This window comes from Chrysemys picta, chromosome 2, assembly GCF_011386835.1.
Source record: "Chrysemys picta bellii isolate R12L10 chromosome 2, ASM1138683v2, whole genome shotgun sequence".
In the NCBI taxonomy this organism is placed as follows: domain Eukaryota; kingdom Metazoa; phylum Chordata; order Testudines; family Emydidae; genus Chrysemys; species Chrysemys picta.
In genome coordinates, this window is record NC_088792.1 from 254,914,843 (window position 1) to 254,932,916 (window position 18,074).

General features: G+C 44.9%; 1 protein-coding gene across 5 annotated transcripts in view; it reads left to right on the forward strand.

Annotated features, from left to right (window-relative positions):
* Positions 1-5,636: 5,636 nt before the first annotated feature.
* Positions 5,637-18,074, forward strand: part of FZD6 (frizzled class receptor 6) — a 45,602-nt gene continuing 33,164 nt past the window's right edge. Inside the window, exons 1-2 of one of the 5 annotated variants that reach the window (XM_005306022.4) lie at positions 5,637-5,802; positions 8,051-8,442. In XM_005306022.4, the coding sequence (XP_005306079.2) occupies positions 8,263-8,442 (180 nt within the window). In that variant the 5' untranslated portion in view covers positions 5,637-5,802; positions 8,051-8,262. The other 4 variants (XM_005306023.5, XM_042845155.2, XM_005306025.4 and 1 more) reach the window with 4 other exon arrangements.

Consider the following 18,074-nt stretch of genomic DNA (forward strand, 5'->3'; position numbering starts at 1 on the left):
ATGGCAGAGATGCTTAATGATGATGAACAACTTGCCTAATATTTTCCAATATAAGACCCTGTTTTCAGTTGTTTAGAACTTTACCAAACATTTTGGCTGAATTTTTCCATGCCTCAGGCTGATATTTTTTTTTTTAATTTTTAGCCAAAAAAAAAAAAAGATCAGGTGTTTTAGAGAATGAAAGTATGGGAAAATATGTCATTTTATCCATGTTAAAAAATATGTACATCTGTTTCATTGGGAAGCTCTAGCACCTCCATTCGTTGGAGAAGATACTTGACATTTGGCAAGGGGACGCTGTACTGTCAGGGATGTGCCTGCATTGGTTCCCATGAAAATCTACCCACATTCAGTCAAGGTATAAGCATCTGAAAACTGGAGTTTGCATATTCTTAGAAGAGGCCAGTTAGAGTTTTGCAGCTAAATTCTCCTAAGATTCCAATGACACTGAGTATGCTTCATCCCCACACAGGTTCTGTGTGCTGGCCAGACTGAGCATGTGCTATGCCCATAAAATGATTGAGCATCCTCCATCATGGGGTGACAGGGGCTGAGCAAGACCTGCAATTGTTTCTCCTGGCAGCCAGGCATCAGAAAAGAGAGCAGGGAGACTCTCTCTCACTGACCCCACTACTGGAGCCCAGGCAGCAGGAGGCTGTTGGAATCCAGGAGGAGAAGGATGCACCCTTCCTGGAATGCAAAGGGGTAAGGATCTTGGGGGGGCAGGGAAGAGAAGATTGGGATAAGAACTGGTAGGGGAGAAGAACTGGGACAGAGACAAGGCAAAGAGGACAGGAGTAGAAGAGCACAGAGGTGGATGGGTCCGCAAACATTAGGCACACTCCTTGCTAGAACCTGGAATTGAACGCAGGATTGTTCAGTCTTTACATTTGTGACCGGAGGCCGAGGGGGAACCAGGTGACATCACTCAATTAGGGTGAACTGCAAAGAATAGAGCAGACAATCCCCAAAGCTGGTGGATATTTCAATACTTAGATTTACCAAGCCAGCACTAAACAGCTTCTGTTATACCTTACTGGTTATTCAGAAGTCCAAAACACGGTTCCCTTAAAGTAACCCAGCCTCAGCCTTCACCCAGATACCCAAGTCAAGAATGATGAAGATTACTGAAAATCTTTTTCATCATATAAAAGAAAAGGTTCTCCCAGGTTAATGAATATTTCAGATCTTACCCAAATATATGCTTACAGTCAGTCATTAACTAAACCAAAATGTATTAAAAAAAAAAGAGAGAGAGAGTATGGTTAAAAGATCAATATACATACAGACATGAGTCAATCTTAGGATTCAGATTCATAGCAGAGATAGTAAGCTTTGTAGTTGCAAAGAGTTCTTTTCAAATTTAGTCCATAGGTTATAGTCCAGTGTTTATCTTCAGGGCGGTCTGGTCAGAACTGGGATCTCAGTCCTGATGCCTTAGGTTTCCCCTGCATGAAACCTCAAGCAGATCTGAGATGACAGGATCAGGACCCAAGGATCTTTTATACAATTTCAAACCTTCTTTGACAAGTTGGAGTCCCTTGGCTTACAATAGGTTATCAAGTCGACTTTGAAGTAGGTCCATCACCGGTACTTAGCTATACGAATTAACATAAGGCAATTGTCTGTTTTTCCACCATTCATAGATATACATTTTGAAGAAAGATGAATACAGCCACATCCTTGTTTATAGTTCATTTAAATGTTATGATGTTCTTTTGATCTCTGAATTAACAGAATACAGCATAGACAGGGACTGTTGATTACATTGTAAACCAGTACAAATATATATGTAAATATATAAAATCACAAACATTATCTCCCCATATGTCTTTAAGGGTTGAATCTGAGTCATTTATCCTGCAGGATGTTTAATCCTTTCTGGCCAGGCGTCACAACATTCCTCTGTTGTCATCTATAGAATCCACTATCAAACTTGAATCTCGGATATCTCTAGTGGCTGGTCCACTGAGGATAACAAACTATTACTGCTGTCAGTTATTTTGTTAGCTCAAATGGCAAAGGTGTGTGCTGTTAAACCTAAATATTCCAACCCTGCTAATGGATATCAATATGGCTGCACATGATGGAATTTGTTCTAGTTTGATTTAAAAAAACAAACACCTTAGGATATTACACACAGAAAAGTTACATTAAAAGAATGTTACAGTTACAAAGCCAAGCACTAAAAGTTAGGCCAGGTCTACACTATCAACGTATATCGGTATAAATACGTCACTTAGGAGTGTGAAAAATCCACATTCCTAAGTGACACAGTTATACCAACCTAACCCCACTGTAGACAGTGCTGTCTTCTCTCGTCGACATAGCTACTGCCTCTCATGGAGGTGGATTATCTATGTCAATGGGAGAAATGTCTTCACAGAAGTGCTCCAGCAGTGCAGCTGCATCGCTCCAGCATTTTAAGTGTACACCTGCCTTCAGGAAATGCCAAAATTAAGGTTGCCTGTACAACCTTAATTTGGTCCCTTTGTGCATATGTATTATGATAATCATTAATTTCATGATTACATACTCTTTTTTCTACAGGAGCCCTGCCTCTTTCAGTGTACAGAATGGACAGTGCTCAGGAAATGAGTCAGGGTTGTATAGGGAATGAGGCTGTTGTTTGTAGGGCCCTAGCCTCATTTGTTTCAGAACCTGAAAGGTGTGTAGTGGTGAAGCAGGAGACTGCAGGAAGGTAAGAAATGGTCTCATGCTTTAGACACTTGAAAGTAAATCTTGAGAACTGGATTCTGTCCCTGCCTTTGCCAGAGTTCCTCTGTGATACTGGGAAAATCACGTAACTCACTGAACTTTTCATGGGTGGCCACTGACTGTGTTACACATTTCTGTGTTCAACTTGGCACACCTGTGCTTGGTTTGCAGAAGTGTTGTATGCTCACAGCTGCAACTTAATTCAATGGGATAAGAACGTAAGAACAGCCATACTGGATCAGACCAAAGGTTTATTTAGCCCAGTATCCTGTCTTCTGAGAGTGGCCAATGCCAGGTGCCCCAGAGGGAATGAACAGAACAGGTAATCATCGGATTACAGAACAGAGGTTAGGGACACCATCTCATAGGAAACCCACCTGGGACCTGCTGTGGCCAGGGGAGGGGCACCCGGCCCCAACCTAGCCCGGCCTCCAACGGCCAGGGCAGCCCCCTGGCCCAAACTATGCTCCGGCCCAGACCTGCACATGGGTGCGAAAAATTAGAAGGAACACTGCCCTCCACCTGCATTTAGGCACCTAAATCCCAGAGAGGGGTAGGGTTTAGGACACACACCTGTCATCACCATCTGCTATTCGTTAGCTTAGATAGCTCATTGCCTAGCATGCTGGCTTTTGTGAATCTTGTTCTCAGGTGCCTATCTCTTGCCATGTATTGGGAGCCTAGGTGCCTAACTCAGGCTTTGTTCATTTCAGTGATTTTCTGGATGTCTAAGTTCCTTTGTGGATCCAGGCTAATATCTAAGGCTCTGATCCTGCAAAGACTTATGCACATGCTTAATTTTATGTGCTGAGAGTAAACTCATGCACTGGAATGGGACTACTCATGGTGCATAAAGTTAAACGTGTGCATAAGACTTTGCAGGACTGGAATCTAATTCAGCTTTAAAATTTTATACATGGTCTTTCATATTGTAAGTTGTTTGGGGCAGGGACACACTTCTCTAACATTTCATTGCATATACCAGGGGTAGGCAACCTATGGCACATGTGCCAAAGGTGGCACGCAAGCTGATTTTCAGTGGCACTCACACTGCCCGGGTCCTGGCTACTGGTCCGGGGGGCTCTGCACTTTAATTTTAAATGAAGCTTCTTAAACATTTTAAAAACCGCATTTACTTTACATACAACAATAGTTTAGTTATGTTGCCGGCACAGAATGCACGAGGACAGCAACAGCGGGGTTCGTTGCCCGGTGTGCTTCGTGCCAATAAACACACCAGGGGTGGAGAAACAAACAAAGTTTATTTGGGATCCCAAAGTGGTGCAAGGAGACTGGCAAGTCTCAAATCAAGCACACTAACAGGAACAGTTTTTCTTCTTTTATTCATTTTGCAGTTAAGCCTCACCCCCTTCCTTTCCCCTCCCTTCCTCCCCTTCTACCCCTCCCTTCCCTGGTAACAGTTACCAAGCAAATAACGATTACATTTAAGCAGTTAAGTCATTCTTGGCAGCTATAAGCCTAGCTTGTTAGTAACTTCTTTAAACCATTATCTTGTCCTTTTTCCTTTCAGCCAGAAACATGCAGGCCTCATTATTACCGCTTGATACCGGTGTGAGCAGGGGGTTGCACACAGATAACTGGTTGCTTACATATTCCAATTGCACCTGGCTTTTGAGGTTGATTAGAGTTTAAACATGGAAGAAGTTTGGTTCATATAGGCCTAGTGCAGGAAGGCTTCATTGACACTTAGTGGCCTTCCACCCTCCCGAGTTACCTAGGGTTATGCCTAGTGACACCAACAGTTATATATCATAGATTTATAGAAAGAGACCTTCTAAAAACATTAAAATGTATTACTGGCACGCGAAACCTTAAATCAGAGTGAATAAATGAAGACTTGGCACAGCACTTTTGAAAGGTTGCTGACCCCTGGCATATACTGTTCCAGGACACAGAGTTGCACATGCAGTATATGGGCAAATTATTCTTTTTTCCATTTTCATATAGGCATGAAAAAACCTTCTGAGGGAGAGAACACTTTGCAGTTAGGAAATTTCCTGTACTCATGTGACACTTAAAAATTATTTTACATGTGTTCAGTGCAGTATCCTGAACTGACTCACAAAAGACTGACATGACATGAGCATCTAGGGTGACCAGACAGCAAATGTGAAAAATCAGGACGGGGATGGGGGGGGGGTAATAGGCACCTATATAAAACAAAACCCTAAATATCGGAACCTGTCCCTATAAGATCAGGACATTTGGTCACCCTATGAGCACCTTTTCTTTTTCTCAGTTAGCAGCATCACACTCCACTTGGTAATGATCTTCTTTCAGGCCCCTTTATTTGATGTCTTAATGCACTTTCGGTATGCAAACGAAGCAAGCTTCACAAAACATTTGTAAGGTATTTTTATCCCCATTTTACAAATGCAACAAGTGGTTATGTGATTTGCCCAAAGCCATGCAAAGGATCAGTGTCACGCGAGGAAATGGAACCCAGGATCCTGATTTCCAATATTAGGGTTTATTGCCCCGAAAAAGTTGCACTGGTATAATTTAGTGGGCAATTAAACCAGTACAAAAGATTGTTGCCATGCTTAGTTCAGTTAAAGCGTGGCTCATTTCTGGGTAGCCTAGGGGCAGGTTTAACTGAACTACAGGGCAGTAATACATCCTCACACCCTGTTCACATGGGAGCCTGCACCAGTTCAACAATTATAGGTTTAAACCATCCCTGTGCATCGCTGGTTCCCAGGTATCCAGGCCCAGTACGGGCCCCCTCCTTCCCAATGCCCCGACATGGGGTGAGGCTGGGCCTGCCTGGCGCTGACGGGCAGCGGCTCGCGACAGACCCTATTGGAAACAACTGGGAGGTGGGCGGGCCGCCTCGCGGCTGGCTGTGCGTGCCGCGTGCCGGTGCGGGCACCGCCCCCTCACTCTCCTGCCCGCCGGCTTTCAAATATCGCGCGATTCGGCAGCCAGGTGTTGAGACGCCACGTCCTGTTGGTGCTTCGCAGGAATCGCAGCCGGAGCGGAGCGGAGCGGCCATTGGAGGGGGGAGGAGGAGCCGCCGCCGTCGCCGTCGCCGCTGCCTTTCTCCAGCCCCGCGTGGCTGAGGTGAAGAACGGGCGCCTGCACCCTTAAGGGCTGAGCCGCCCAGCCGCGCCGGTTGTTTCCCGGGGCGGGGGCAGCAGGGAGGGTGCGAGGACGGGCATGTATCGGGGAGGGTGGCCCCTCCCCCGCAACGCTGCGTCACGCCTCCCGAGCGCGAGCGGTGGTGACGGGGTGGGGCCGGGGGAGGCCGCCTGAGGGGCCTGGGATCCCCGAACCGCTTGGGGGGTTGTGCCGTGTCCCCGGGCGGAGCTGTGTCCATGCCGGCCGGGGCAGCCTGAAGCGGGGACATGGAGCAAGTTCCTTGGCCCCGCCCCAGGCGCCGCTTCCCAGGGAGGGGCTGGAAACCAAGTCCCGGCGCCGGGCGGAGGCCGCAGCTGTAGCTCCGGGGTAAGGCGGTGGCTGAGCTGTGCCGCAGCGAGCCGATCGGGGGGAGGGGGAGGGGGAGGGGGGGGGGGGTTACACTCGGCTAGTCCCGGCGGCCAGGCACGGGAGAAGCGCGGAGCGGTGAGTGGAGAGCCCGCGCCGGGACGCCTGTCTGCTGAACCTATTCCCCGCTGTAACCTAAGCGGCTGCGTGGAGGTGGGGGACATTCATTCCTCGCCTGGGAAGCCCCCTTGCCTGCTTAGAGCCATTGGACAGGTACCGGGTGTGAGTGAAGCTTCATCTGCCGCCTGACCTCTCCACTCAGCTAACGTTGATGGCTGTCGACCTCAGATTTAGCAGACCTGACCCATTGTGAAAGATTAAAAAAACTCATAGTGTTGACAAAAGAAAGGGAGACAAACACTTTTTGTCAGGGATGATCTAGCAGCTTGATTTAGTCCTGCCACAGCATTGGGGCTGGACTTGATGACTTCTTGAGGTCCCCCTTCCAGCCAAGGATGGCAGGTTTGTAGAAATTTTGGTGGTGCCCAGAACCTGCCCCCCCCAAACTCTGCCCTCCACCTGCCTAAGGCTCTGGAAGGGAGTTTGGGTGGGAGAAGGAGGTCTCGGCCCTAGGCTGGGGAGAGCTGCAGGTGCTGGGTGGGAGTTCGGATGCAGAAGGGGTGAGAGGTTGGGCTCGGGGAGGGTGTTTGGGTGGGGGAGGGGTCTGGGGTTCAGGCTCTGGGATGGAGTTTGGGTGCAGACTCGGGGGTGGGGGTATAGGAGGGGTGATGGGTGCAGGCTCTGGGAGGGAGTTTGGGGATGGGAGGGGGTGCAGGGGTGAGGGCTGGGGATGAGGGGTTTGGGGTGTGGGAGGGGCTAGGGCAGAGGGTAAGGGTGCAGGTGGTTGAAGGCTCTGTCTGGGGATGAGGGGTTTGGGGCATTGGTGAGGCTCAGGACTAGGGTAGAGGGTTGGGGTGCAGGGAGGTAAGTGCTCTGGCTGGGGGGTGTGGGCTCTGGGGTGGGGCGTGGCTGGGGATGAGTTTGGGGTGCAGGCAGGCTGCCCCCGGGGCTGGGGCAGGAGAGGACTCCCCCCAGCCCTCTCCCTGCCGACAGCAGCGAGCTCTGGGGGAGGGGCCCCCTCTCCTCTGCCCGTAGCACACTCACCCTGCACCATCCTCGCTGCACGTGCTCCTAGGGCCCCTCTCAGGTCCAGGAAGCCCCCTTGTCTCCCCTGTGGTGGGGGCCGGGGGGCAGGCTTCCATCACATGTGCGCCTCTTCCCCTGCTGCTGCCCCTCACTGTAGCCTCGGTGGGGGATGGGGCTGCCCCTTGCCCAGCGTGGGGCAGAGCGGTGACTGTGGGTGGGGGGCACTCGCTGTCTGGTCACCCTACCTACACCAGCACAGCAAGTGTGAAAAATCGGGATGGGGTGGGGGGGTAATAGGAGCCTATATAAGGAAAAGACCCAAAAATCGGGATTGTCCCTATAAAATCAGAACATCTGGTCACTCTAGGTGTAGGGATCTGCCAGAAAAGGGAAGGGTCCAAGGCAGAAGGGCAGGGTAAGGGCAGTCTGCCCTGCCAGTAGGGGATGGGGGGCACTAGGACCCTGTGGGAACAGTTGATGCCCAGAGCCGGCTGAGGCAGAGCAGAGTCAGCGGGGGCACCGGGGGAGGTGGGGGGGGGGGTAGCAAGTGGGGGCGTTACTCTTCATTTACACCAGTATCAAGTGAGAGGAGGGGTGAGGCCTGGGAAAAGTTGTCTTTTCATTTTACAGATTTATAGAAAACCTGTTTTCTCTGCTGGAAAGTCTACTGTTTAATGTCATTTACTGGCCTTTGTACAGATAATTACAGCTGAGGTGCTATGTCTTTTTGTTCTTACAGCTCACAAATAAGGAGAGAGAGATTTTTCAAGGAATCAAGATTGTACAGAATGGGAAAGTCCCATGAGAAGCAAGGAGCTTGATCAGTTTTTCAGTGCTCTTTGTCCATGTTCTTCTGGAAGAAGAAAAGATGAAGATTGATTTCCTTATGAAAAAACAATCTCTGTAACCACTGACCAAAACTATGTGCTAAAATCAGAAATCTTGACAAAAATGGGAATATTTGTGTTTTTTGTGATTTACAGTTTAATCTTAACCCTGATACAAGGGCACAGTCTGTTTACCTGTGAACCAATTACTGTTTCCAGGTGTACAGGAATGACATACAATATGACATTTTTTCCAAATATGATGGGACATTATGACCAGAACACTGCTGCTGGCCAAATGAAGGTAAGTTGCCCCTCCCTGTTTTGTAATATTTGTTGCATTCGAGTAATATCACTGGGAGCAATTGGAAAGGAATGATTTGTAAACAGATAAATCTTTCTGCCATCCTGTAATGCTTGGAAGGGAAGGTAGGTAATGTAAAGCAACTAACTGCCCATTTGAACCACCTAGGAAGTGCTTCTCCACCCTCTTGCAGCCTCCTGGATGTGCAGATAGGGTGTATGACAGCTGTAGGCTGTCTTATGCAGACCCTTGCAAGCCTCTGTGTAGAAGGTGTGCAAGGAAGGGTGCCTGAGGAAGGCATGGGCCTGCCAATAAGAGACAATAGCACATTACTGTGACTGTTCTGGGCCTCTCTGGGTTGCACAGCCAGGATTGTCAGAATTTAGAGCAGCTCCCTGAAATGCCTAAATCATGTACAGTGGCAAGTAGAACCTTGATCAGTCCAGAATCCAAAGGGTATAAAAGTGTCTTGAAGTTGCCTTTCCCACCCCTCCCAAGAAGCTGCTTTGTGTGCTCTGCATCAAGGAAGCTGAGCACATAGTCTCATCCTACTTCCCATTGTTTGTTTCCTGATGTGTCCTGACTGAACTTTATATTAAAAAACAAAAAAACTTGCATCTGTTTTGAGAGTTGATGAAAAGAAGCACTTCATATACCCAAATAAATTTTCTGAAAACTTATAACACACTTAGTTTTTCTGGGAGCTTGCCATCTGCAGAAAAACAGTTGTGATAGTAGCAGAAAAGTTCTTGTTGAGAGACTTGTAAAACAGGTTTCAAACCTGTTTTAATAATGGCTTAACGGGAGGGAAAAACCCTCCTAATACAGGGCTTGAAATACTTACCAGACATGTACTTGCCAGAGGCTAATGCAAAAGATGGAGGTGGCAGAGGGGGCACAAGGAAAAACTCAAGCACTTTTATCAGGGGCTGAGGACCCGATAATGGATGCTACCAGCAGGCAGGCTGAGGGATTGAGTAACTGAAGCAATAAGACAGGTTTCAGAGTAACAGCCGTGTTAGTCTGTATCCGCAAAAAGAAGAACAGGAGTACTTGTGGCACCTTAGAGACTAAACAAATTTATTAGAGCATAAGCTTTCGTGGACTACAGCCCACTTCTTCGGATGCATATAGAATGGAACATATATTGAGGAGATATATATATATATACACACATACAGAGAGCATAAACAGGTGGGAGTTGTCTTACCAACTCTGAGGCCAATTAATTAAGAGAAAAAAAACTTTTGAAGTGATAATCAAGCTAGCCGAGTACAGACAGTTTGATAATAAGTGTGAGAGTACTTACAAGGGGAGATAGAGTCAATGTTTGTAATGGCTCAGCCATTCCCAGTCCTTATTCAAACCGGAGTTGATTGTGTCTAGTTTGCATATCAATTCTCAAATATCAAATCAAATACTCACCAGCAACCACACATCACTGAACAAAACCACTAACCCAGGAACCTATCCTTGTAACAAACCCCGATGCCAACTCTGTCCACATATCTATTCAAGTGACATCATCATAGGACCTAATCACATCAGCCATACCATCAGGGGCTCGTTCACCTGCACATCTACCAATGTGATATATGCCATCATGTGCCAGCAATGCCCCTCTGCCATGTACATTGGCCAAACCGGACAGTCTCTACGCAAAAGAATTAATGGACACAAATCTGACATCAGGAATCAAAATACTCAAAAACCAGTGGGAGAACACTTTAACCTGTCTGGTCATTCAGTGACAGACCTGCGGGTGGCTATATTACAACAGAAAAACTTCAAAAACAGACTCCAACGAGAGACTGGTGAGCTAGAATTGATATGCAAACTAGACACAATCAACTCCGGTTTGAATAAGGACTGGGAATGGCTGAGCCATTACAAACATTGACTCTATCTCCCCTTGTAAGTACTCTCACACTTATTATCAAACTGTCTGTACTCGGCTAGCTTGATTATCACTTCAAAAGTTTTTTTTTCTCTTAATTAATTGGCCTCAGAGTTGGTAAGACAACTCCCACCTGTTTATGCTCTCTGTATGTGTGTATATATATCTCCTCAATATATGTTCCATTCTATATGCATCCAAAGAAGTGGGCTGTAGTCCACGAAAGCTTATGCTCTAATAAATTTGTTAGTCTCTAAGGTGCCACAAGTACTCCTGTTCTTCTTGAAGCAATAAGGTGGGAAGAAAAAGCTCCTTTGTTTTTTCCAGTAAATTTGAGACCATGACCATCCTCCAGCTTCTGGTCGGTTTCACTGCTAGGTTGAGCCCTTTGTCAGTTCCACTGCTGCCCAATCATGTCAATTCCTTACTGGTGCTAGGCTCCGGAGCTTTTCTCTGATGAAGACACTATAATGGATGCTGGAAGAAGGATAGAGCAGCAGAGTCCCAGTCCCTCAACAGCTGCCAGTAGTTCTGCATGGCAGCAGTGAAACTGACTAGAGTTGTTTAAGGTTGATTCTGCTGCTGCTTGGGGGCAGTTCTGTATACTGGCAGAGGCCTTGGAGTTGTGCATAAGTTAATGCTTGAATGGTTATCTTTGCAACCATAAGAGGTAGAAACCAATTATTTTTAAATTAAAGCTTGAATTCTGCAGGAACTTGTCTTTGTCCCCACCACCACCACTTCCATGAAAACGATCCTTATGCATAGCTATTTGGATTTTGTCAAGACCCAGAAAGCAGGAATGTTTAAGGCACTGGGCCTAAATTAAGGTGATTCAGGGTCTAATCCTGACTTTGCCAGAGACTTGTGTGACCTTGGATAAGTTTGTGCATGGAGGGGACACTCTATATGCAGCTGTCTCCAGCTTTGTGTGCAGAAAGGGGGGGTGGCCCCTGTTTGCACCATTTTGTTTTCTCTCATTGCTTTTGGCCTTGTGGAGGCCTCCACACAGGGTCCTGCTTCAGAATAATGAATGGGGACTTGGCAGGCCAGTGGGGAGAAATGGGGTGGTCCAAGGGTGCATATCTTTCTCTTTCTGGCTTTGTGAAAAATCTGTGGTACAGATGATAGCCACAGGCTATATTACCTTATCTATATATCCCCCCTTCACCTTTTCCATGGCCATCTAGAGGGGGAGAGGAAGTTTCTTGTATAGTTTCACTGGAGCTGGGGAGGTGTGCTGGGGGGGGCAAAGCTAGTGCTGAGGCACAGGGCCTCTGCACAGGTGGCTCTACCTTTCCCCTTTGTCTTATCCACTCCTTTGACAGGGTGATGTGGGGTATATTCCATGGTGGTATTCTTTCTTTCTTCAGACATTTCTCCCAAAAGAGAAGATGTGAAGGTGCTCTGCCTTAGTTCACCATCTGTGAATGGGCATGCCACTTCCCTACTTTGCAACAGAGTTGTATGGCTAAGTTCATTAATATATGTGAGGAGTTTGTATACTGTGACGGGTGACATAGCAAAGCCTAGTAATAAACTGATACAGAATTGGGCCCTAAAGATTCCCCCCCTTCTTAAATCACTATGAAAACAGACTAAACTGTTCTTTCAAAAGTTTACAACTGAACATTGACTTAATACAGCTTTGAAACTTCACTATGCAGAAGAAAATGCTGTTTTTCCTTTATTTTTTTAGTAGTTTAACACTGTACTGCACTGTATTTGTGGGGGGGGGGGGGGGAGGTGTTTGTGACTGTGCTGCTGCTTGATTGTGTACTTTGGTTCCAAATGAGGTGTGTGATTGACTGGTCAGTTCATAACACTGGTGCTCATAACTCTGAGGGGCTACTGTAAAGCTCATAATCCAAAAACAAATGCACAGTATTCTGTGGTTAGCGTCACAAGTGATACCACTTTTCAGGTGGCCACCAGCAATAGGAACAATCTAGGGAAAAAAGAATGAAGGCCGCACTTAGAGGATAGGGTACTCTATCCTGAGAAGCAGTGACTCTGAAAAGAATGTAGCGGTCATGGTGGATAATCAGCTGAATGTGAGCTCCCAATGCTAATGGGATTCTTGGGATGTATAAACAGGATAAGATCAGGGCGGTTATCTCTGTCTGGTGCTTGTGCAGCTGCTATTGGAATACTGTGATTACATCTGGTGTCCACTATTCAAGAGGGATGTTGAAAAATTGTAGAGGGTTTAGAGGAGAGCCTCAAGAATGGTTACAGGATTGGAAAACATGCCAGATAGAATTCCTTGAATTTTTCACTGTGTGGTTTATATTAACAAAGGGAAGGTTAAGGGGTGACTTGATCACAAGTTATAAATGCCTTTGTGAGGATCAGAAATTTTGATAATGGGTCTTCTAGCAGACAAAGGTATAACAAGATCCAGTGGTTGAAGGCTGAAAGTTGAAGCTAGACAAATTCAGACTAGAAATAAGGTAAACTTTAAACAGTGAGAATAACCAGTGGAACAGCTTAGGATTGTGGTAAATTCTCAATCACTGGTAATTTTAAAATCAAGATTGGGTGCTTTTCTGAAAGATATGCTCTAGTTCAAACACGAATTAATTCAGGGAAGTTCTCTGGCCTGTGTTATGCAGGAGGTCAGGCTAGCTCATAATAGCCTTACAGTCTAAGAATAGGAAGCCCAGAAATATCAATTGTAATTATTTTTCAAAAAACATTGATTTTATTTTTCATTTTTCCTTACGAATTTTTGGATTGTTGGACTTCTCTCAGGCTATTTTGGTCTTATTTCTTAATTTAGGTCTGTTGAAACAAATGAAGTTGTTTCAGCTCAGACTCAGAGAAAACAATAAAAGTCACCATCTTACAAAAATGTTTTATGCTGTGTGGTATTATAGCTATGTTGTTCCCAGGATATTAGAGAAGCAAGGCAGGTGAGGTAATGGAGCAACTTCTGTTGGTGAGAGAGATAAGCTTTCTAGCTTACACAGAGCTCCTTTTCACGTCTGGGAATTGTATTTAGCTGTGACTTAGTACAACATGGAACAAAAAAGGCTCCAGAGGCGATCCCAGCAATTATAGGCTAGTAAGACTAATGTCAGTACTGAACAAACTAGTTGAAACTATAATAAAGAACAAAATTGTCAGACACATAGATGAACGTGATTTTTGGGGAAGAGTCAATGTGGCTTTTGTAAAGGGAAATCATGCCTCACCCATCTAATAGAATTCTTTGAGGGGGGTCAACAAGAATGTCCACATGGATGATCCAGATTTTCAGAAAGCCTTTGATAAGGTCCCTCACCAAAGGCTCTTAAACAAAGTAAGCAGTCAAGGAATAAGAGGGAAGGGAAGGTCCTCTCCTGGATCAGTAACTGGTTAAGACACAGGAAACAAAGAAGTAAATGGTCACTTTTAGAATGGAGAGAGGTAAATAGTTGTGGCCCGCAGGGGTCTGTGCTGGGACCAGTACTGTTCAACGTACTCATAAATGATCTGGAAAAAGGGGTAAACAGGCGGCAAAATCTGCAGATGACACTAAACTACTCACGATAGTTACGTCCACTGCAGACCACAAAGAGTTAAAAAAGGATCTCACAAAACTGGGTGAGTGGGCAACAAAGTGGCAGATGAAATTCAATGTTGATGAATGCAAAGTAATGCATATATAAAATTATGGGGGTCTAAATTAGCTGTTACCACTCAAGAAAGATCTTGGAGTCAATGTGGATAGTTCTCTGAAAACCTCCACTCAATGTGCAGCGGCAGTCAAAGAAGCTAACAGTGTTGGGAATCATTAAGAAAAGGGGTAGATAATAAGTAAGGCTAGGATTTAATCACTGGTATTTTTAGTAAGTCATGGACAGGTGATGGGCAATAAACAAAAATTTACATCCCATGGCCTGTCCACGACATTTACTAATATCTGTGATTAAATCTTGGGGGGGGGGGGGGGGGGGGGGAGAGATGCTGCTGGGGGGTTGGGAGAGGCAAAAGGGCAATTGCTGTTGGGGGAGGGGTGTGTGTGGAAGGGAGGAGTGGTGCTGGGGGCCAGCAGCCGCCCAGGCTGGCCAGGGACTGGTTCCAGGGGCCAGCAGTACTGTTATGCTCGTACAAAGCACATGGGATCTTTATAGAGGAAGGTAAATACACACAGCGTTTATTGAGAATACCACAGTAGCATATGCTTTTTATATTTATAAACACACACACACAGTCCTGCAGTGATGTTTATAGTTACCAGTCCAGAGTCTGGATCAATCTAGTGGCCAGCCAGATTGGTCGCAGAGAGGAGCGGGGTTTCTATCGGTCGTGATCTAATGCTCCTGGAGTGTGGCAAGACGAACCCAAAGTCCTATGGCAAAGCACCCTGTTCTTATAGGATTTCCTCTTTGTTGAAGCCTATGGATTCTGCTGTGTCACTTTGTGACCGGTTACTTCTTAATTGGTGTAAACATTCCAATACACCTCCGAGAGGGGTCATCCTGTTCTTTGTTACGATTTAATCAATTGTCTTTAGGGGTGCCAGCCTTTTACCTCAGGGTCGTCAATCTGCCCTTCCTTATGGATGCGTGTTGATGATTCTTTGATGTCCTTTAAGTTTCTTCACTCCTTCTTCCTTGACTCAGGCTATAACAATGGCCTTCACACCTTATCTTTTTCTAATGCATACATTCCTCATTCACACAAACAGATTGAGAATACAAACAGTAGTATTTTATATTGAGCAAAAGGACATTGCAACTTAAACCTTGCTAAGTTTTACAATCAATAACCAAGCCAATTTACATTGAGACCCAGGCCTTCAATGGTCCTCTAAGCTACTTAACATAGACACAATAGAGAATCCTGTCTCTTACTTCCTAATTTGTAATACATATAGGAAACCATAGTAGCTTTATAACTTATTATAAAACAAAAGGATGACCATAATTAGTCATAAGGATTGTTCTGGTCTGTCATTCGTTTCTGCTATTCAAAAAGGGTGGCTGACAGGATGAAATCAAATCATACATTAATTCTCATAGTACATTATAAAATCCAGCTCCTACAGTACCAGCGGCTGGAGCAGCAGCTGGTGTGGCTGTCCTGGGGGCTATCTGCTAGGGTGGTCCTGGGGTCAGCCACACTGGCCCCTGCAGAAGTCACGGAGGTTGTGGAAAGTCACAGAATCCATGACTTCTGTGACCTCCATGACACAGTCTTAATATTAAGACAGAAATTATCATATTGCCTCTATAAATTCATGGTACACCCACATCTTGAATACTGCATGCAGATCTGGTCACCCCCTCTCAAAAAAGATATATTGGAATTATAAAAGGGCAACAAAAATGATTAGGGGTATGGAACAGTTTCCATATGAGGAAAGATTAATAAGACTGGGACTTTTCAGAGTGGAAAAGAGATGACTAAAGGGGGGATATGATAGAGGTCTATAAAATCAAGACTGGTGTGGAGAAAGTAAATAAGCAAGTGTTCGTTATTCCTCATAACACAAGAACTGGGGTCACCCAATGAAATAAATAAGCAGCAGGTTTAAAACAAACAAAAGGAAGGACTTCTTCGCACAATCAACCTGTGGAACTCTTTGCCATAGGATGTTGTGAAGGCCAAGCCACTTACAGGGTTCAAAAAAGAACTAGATAAATGCTTGGAGGATAGGTTCATCAGTAGCTATTAGCCAGGATGGGCAGTGATGATGTCCCTAGTTTCTGTTTGTGAGAAGCCAGGAATGGGTGACAGGGATTGGATCACTTGATTACTTGTTCTGTTCATTCCTTCTGATGTATCTGGCATTGGCTACTGTTGGAAGACAGGATACTGGGCTAGATGGATCTTTGGTCTGACTCAGTATGGCTGTTCTGATGACTTGTCAACAACAGGGAAAGTGTCCATAATAGCTATAGCAAAATACATTATACAGCCAGAATAAACTATTAATGAAGATGGAATAAACTACTTTACTACAGCTATGATGGTCAATTTCCCTGTGTAGACAAGCCCTAAATCTTTAGTTTTCCCAGGTCACCTGATTACTGGCAATAACCTGCACAATTTTTCAGCCTTCATAGTATGTGCATCCTTAAGATATCTATAAATTTAATTTCTAGTCTTTACTTGTTGGTAAGTTGAGATATATGTAAATCAATCCTTCCTGCTAATCCATCACTTTTGTTTTTCTTCTTTGAACTCCCTTCAGTTTGTCAGTGTCTATGTGCTGATAGTCTGAAATTGTGAACATGTCTTTTAGAGAGACAAGGTAGGTGAGGTAATATCTTTTGTTGGACTAACTTCTGTTGGTGGGAGAGACAAGCTTTCCATCTTAAACAGAGCTGTTCTTCAGGTGTGGGAAATGTACTCAGTGCCACAGCTAAATAAAAGATGGAACAGATTGTTTAGAACAAGTAAACACATTTCAAAGGACCATTCAGGGTGAAGTGGTCTGCTTCCCCCCTATGATTTGAAAGGATTAAGGGGGGGAGGGAGCTAGGAAGGAGGGTTAAGTGGGTCATAAATTGTTGTAATAAGCAATAAATCTAGTGTCTCTATTCAGTCCATGATTTTTAGTATATATTGCAAAGTTATAAATTTAAGCTCTTAGGCTCATCTTTCAAAAGTGTTGTGCAGGTTTTCTTTGAGGAGGAGAACAGAGGTCAGCTATAGAGTGGTGGCTTTGTGAAAAATGTTCACCCACAGGTGATTTGGTGTGTTAACAAAAGAGAAGCTTAAATTTAATAACTGCTAGATACTGAAAATCATGGACAATAGATGCACTGGATTTATTGCTTACTATAGCAATCTGTATAACCCACTTCTTTTTCCGCCCCGCCCCTTCCCCTTCTCCTTGAATGGTCCATTGAAATGTGTTAATTACTTATGCTAAAACAGCAACTTAAGAACGGCCATACTGGGTCAGACAAGTCCATCCAGCCCAGTATTCTATCTTCTGACAGTGGCCAATGCCAGGTGCATCAGAGGGAATGAACAGAATAGGTGATCATTGTGATCCATCCCCTGTTGCCCATTCCCAGCTTCTGGAAAACAGAGGCTAGGAACACCATTATGTGTGTTGGCTAGTAGCCATTGATGGGTCTATCTTCCACGAATTCATCTAATTCTTTTTTGAACCCTGTTATAGTCTTCTCTGGCAAAGAGTTCCACAAGTTGACTGTGTGTGTGTGAAGAAGTCGTTCCTTTCGTTGGTTTTAAACCTGCTGCTTATTCATTTCATTGGGTGACGCCTGGTTCTTGTGTTATGAGGAGTAACTAACACTTCCTTACTTACTTTCTCCACACCAGTCATGATTTTATAGACCTCTATCATATCCCCCCCCCTTAGTCATCTCTTTTCTAAGCTGAAAAGGCCCAATCTTATTAATCTCCTCATATGGAAGCCGTTCCATACCCTTAATCATTTGTGTTGCCCTTTTCTGTACCTTTTATCAATTCCAATATAGTTCTTAGGCTCAATATCAGGAAAACTTCCCGGCTGTAAGATTCATTAGATTTTAATAGTTTTATAGAAGGAAATGATGTAAGGCCATTTTCAAAGTATTTTAAAATTAGACTATAGGATATTTTCTACTGTTTTGTATAGAGACCAGTCCTGCTCAGGAATGGAAAAAATGATCTAATCTTGTATTTTCCATTTCTAAATTCTGAGGCAGGTGTTCATGTGTCTGTTATCTATGCTTACAGTGGAGAACTAAATGAATCTAGCTACAGCAGCAGGAAAAAATAAGTTAACAGG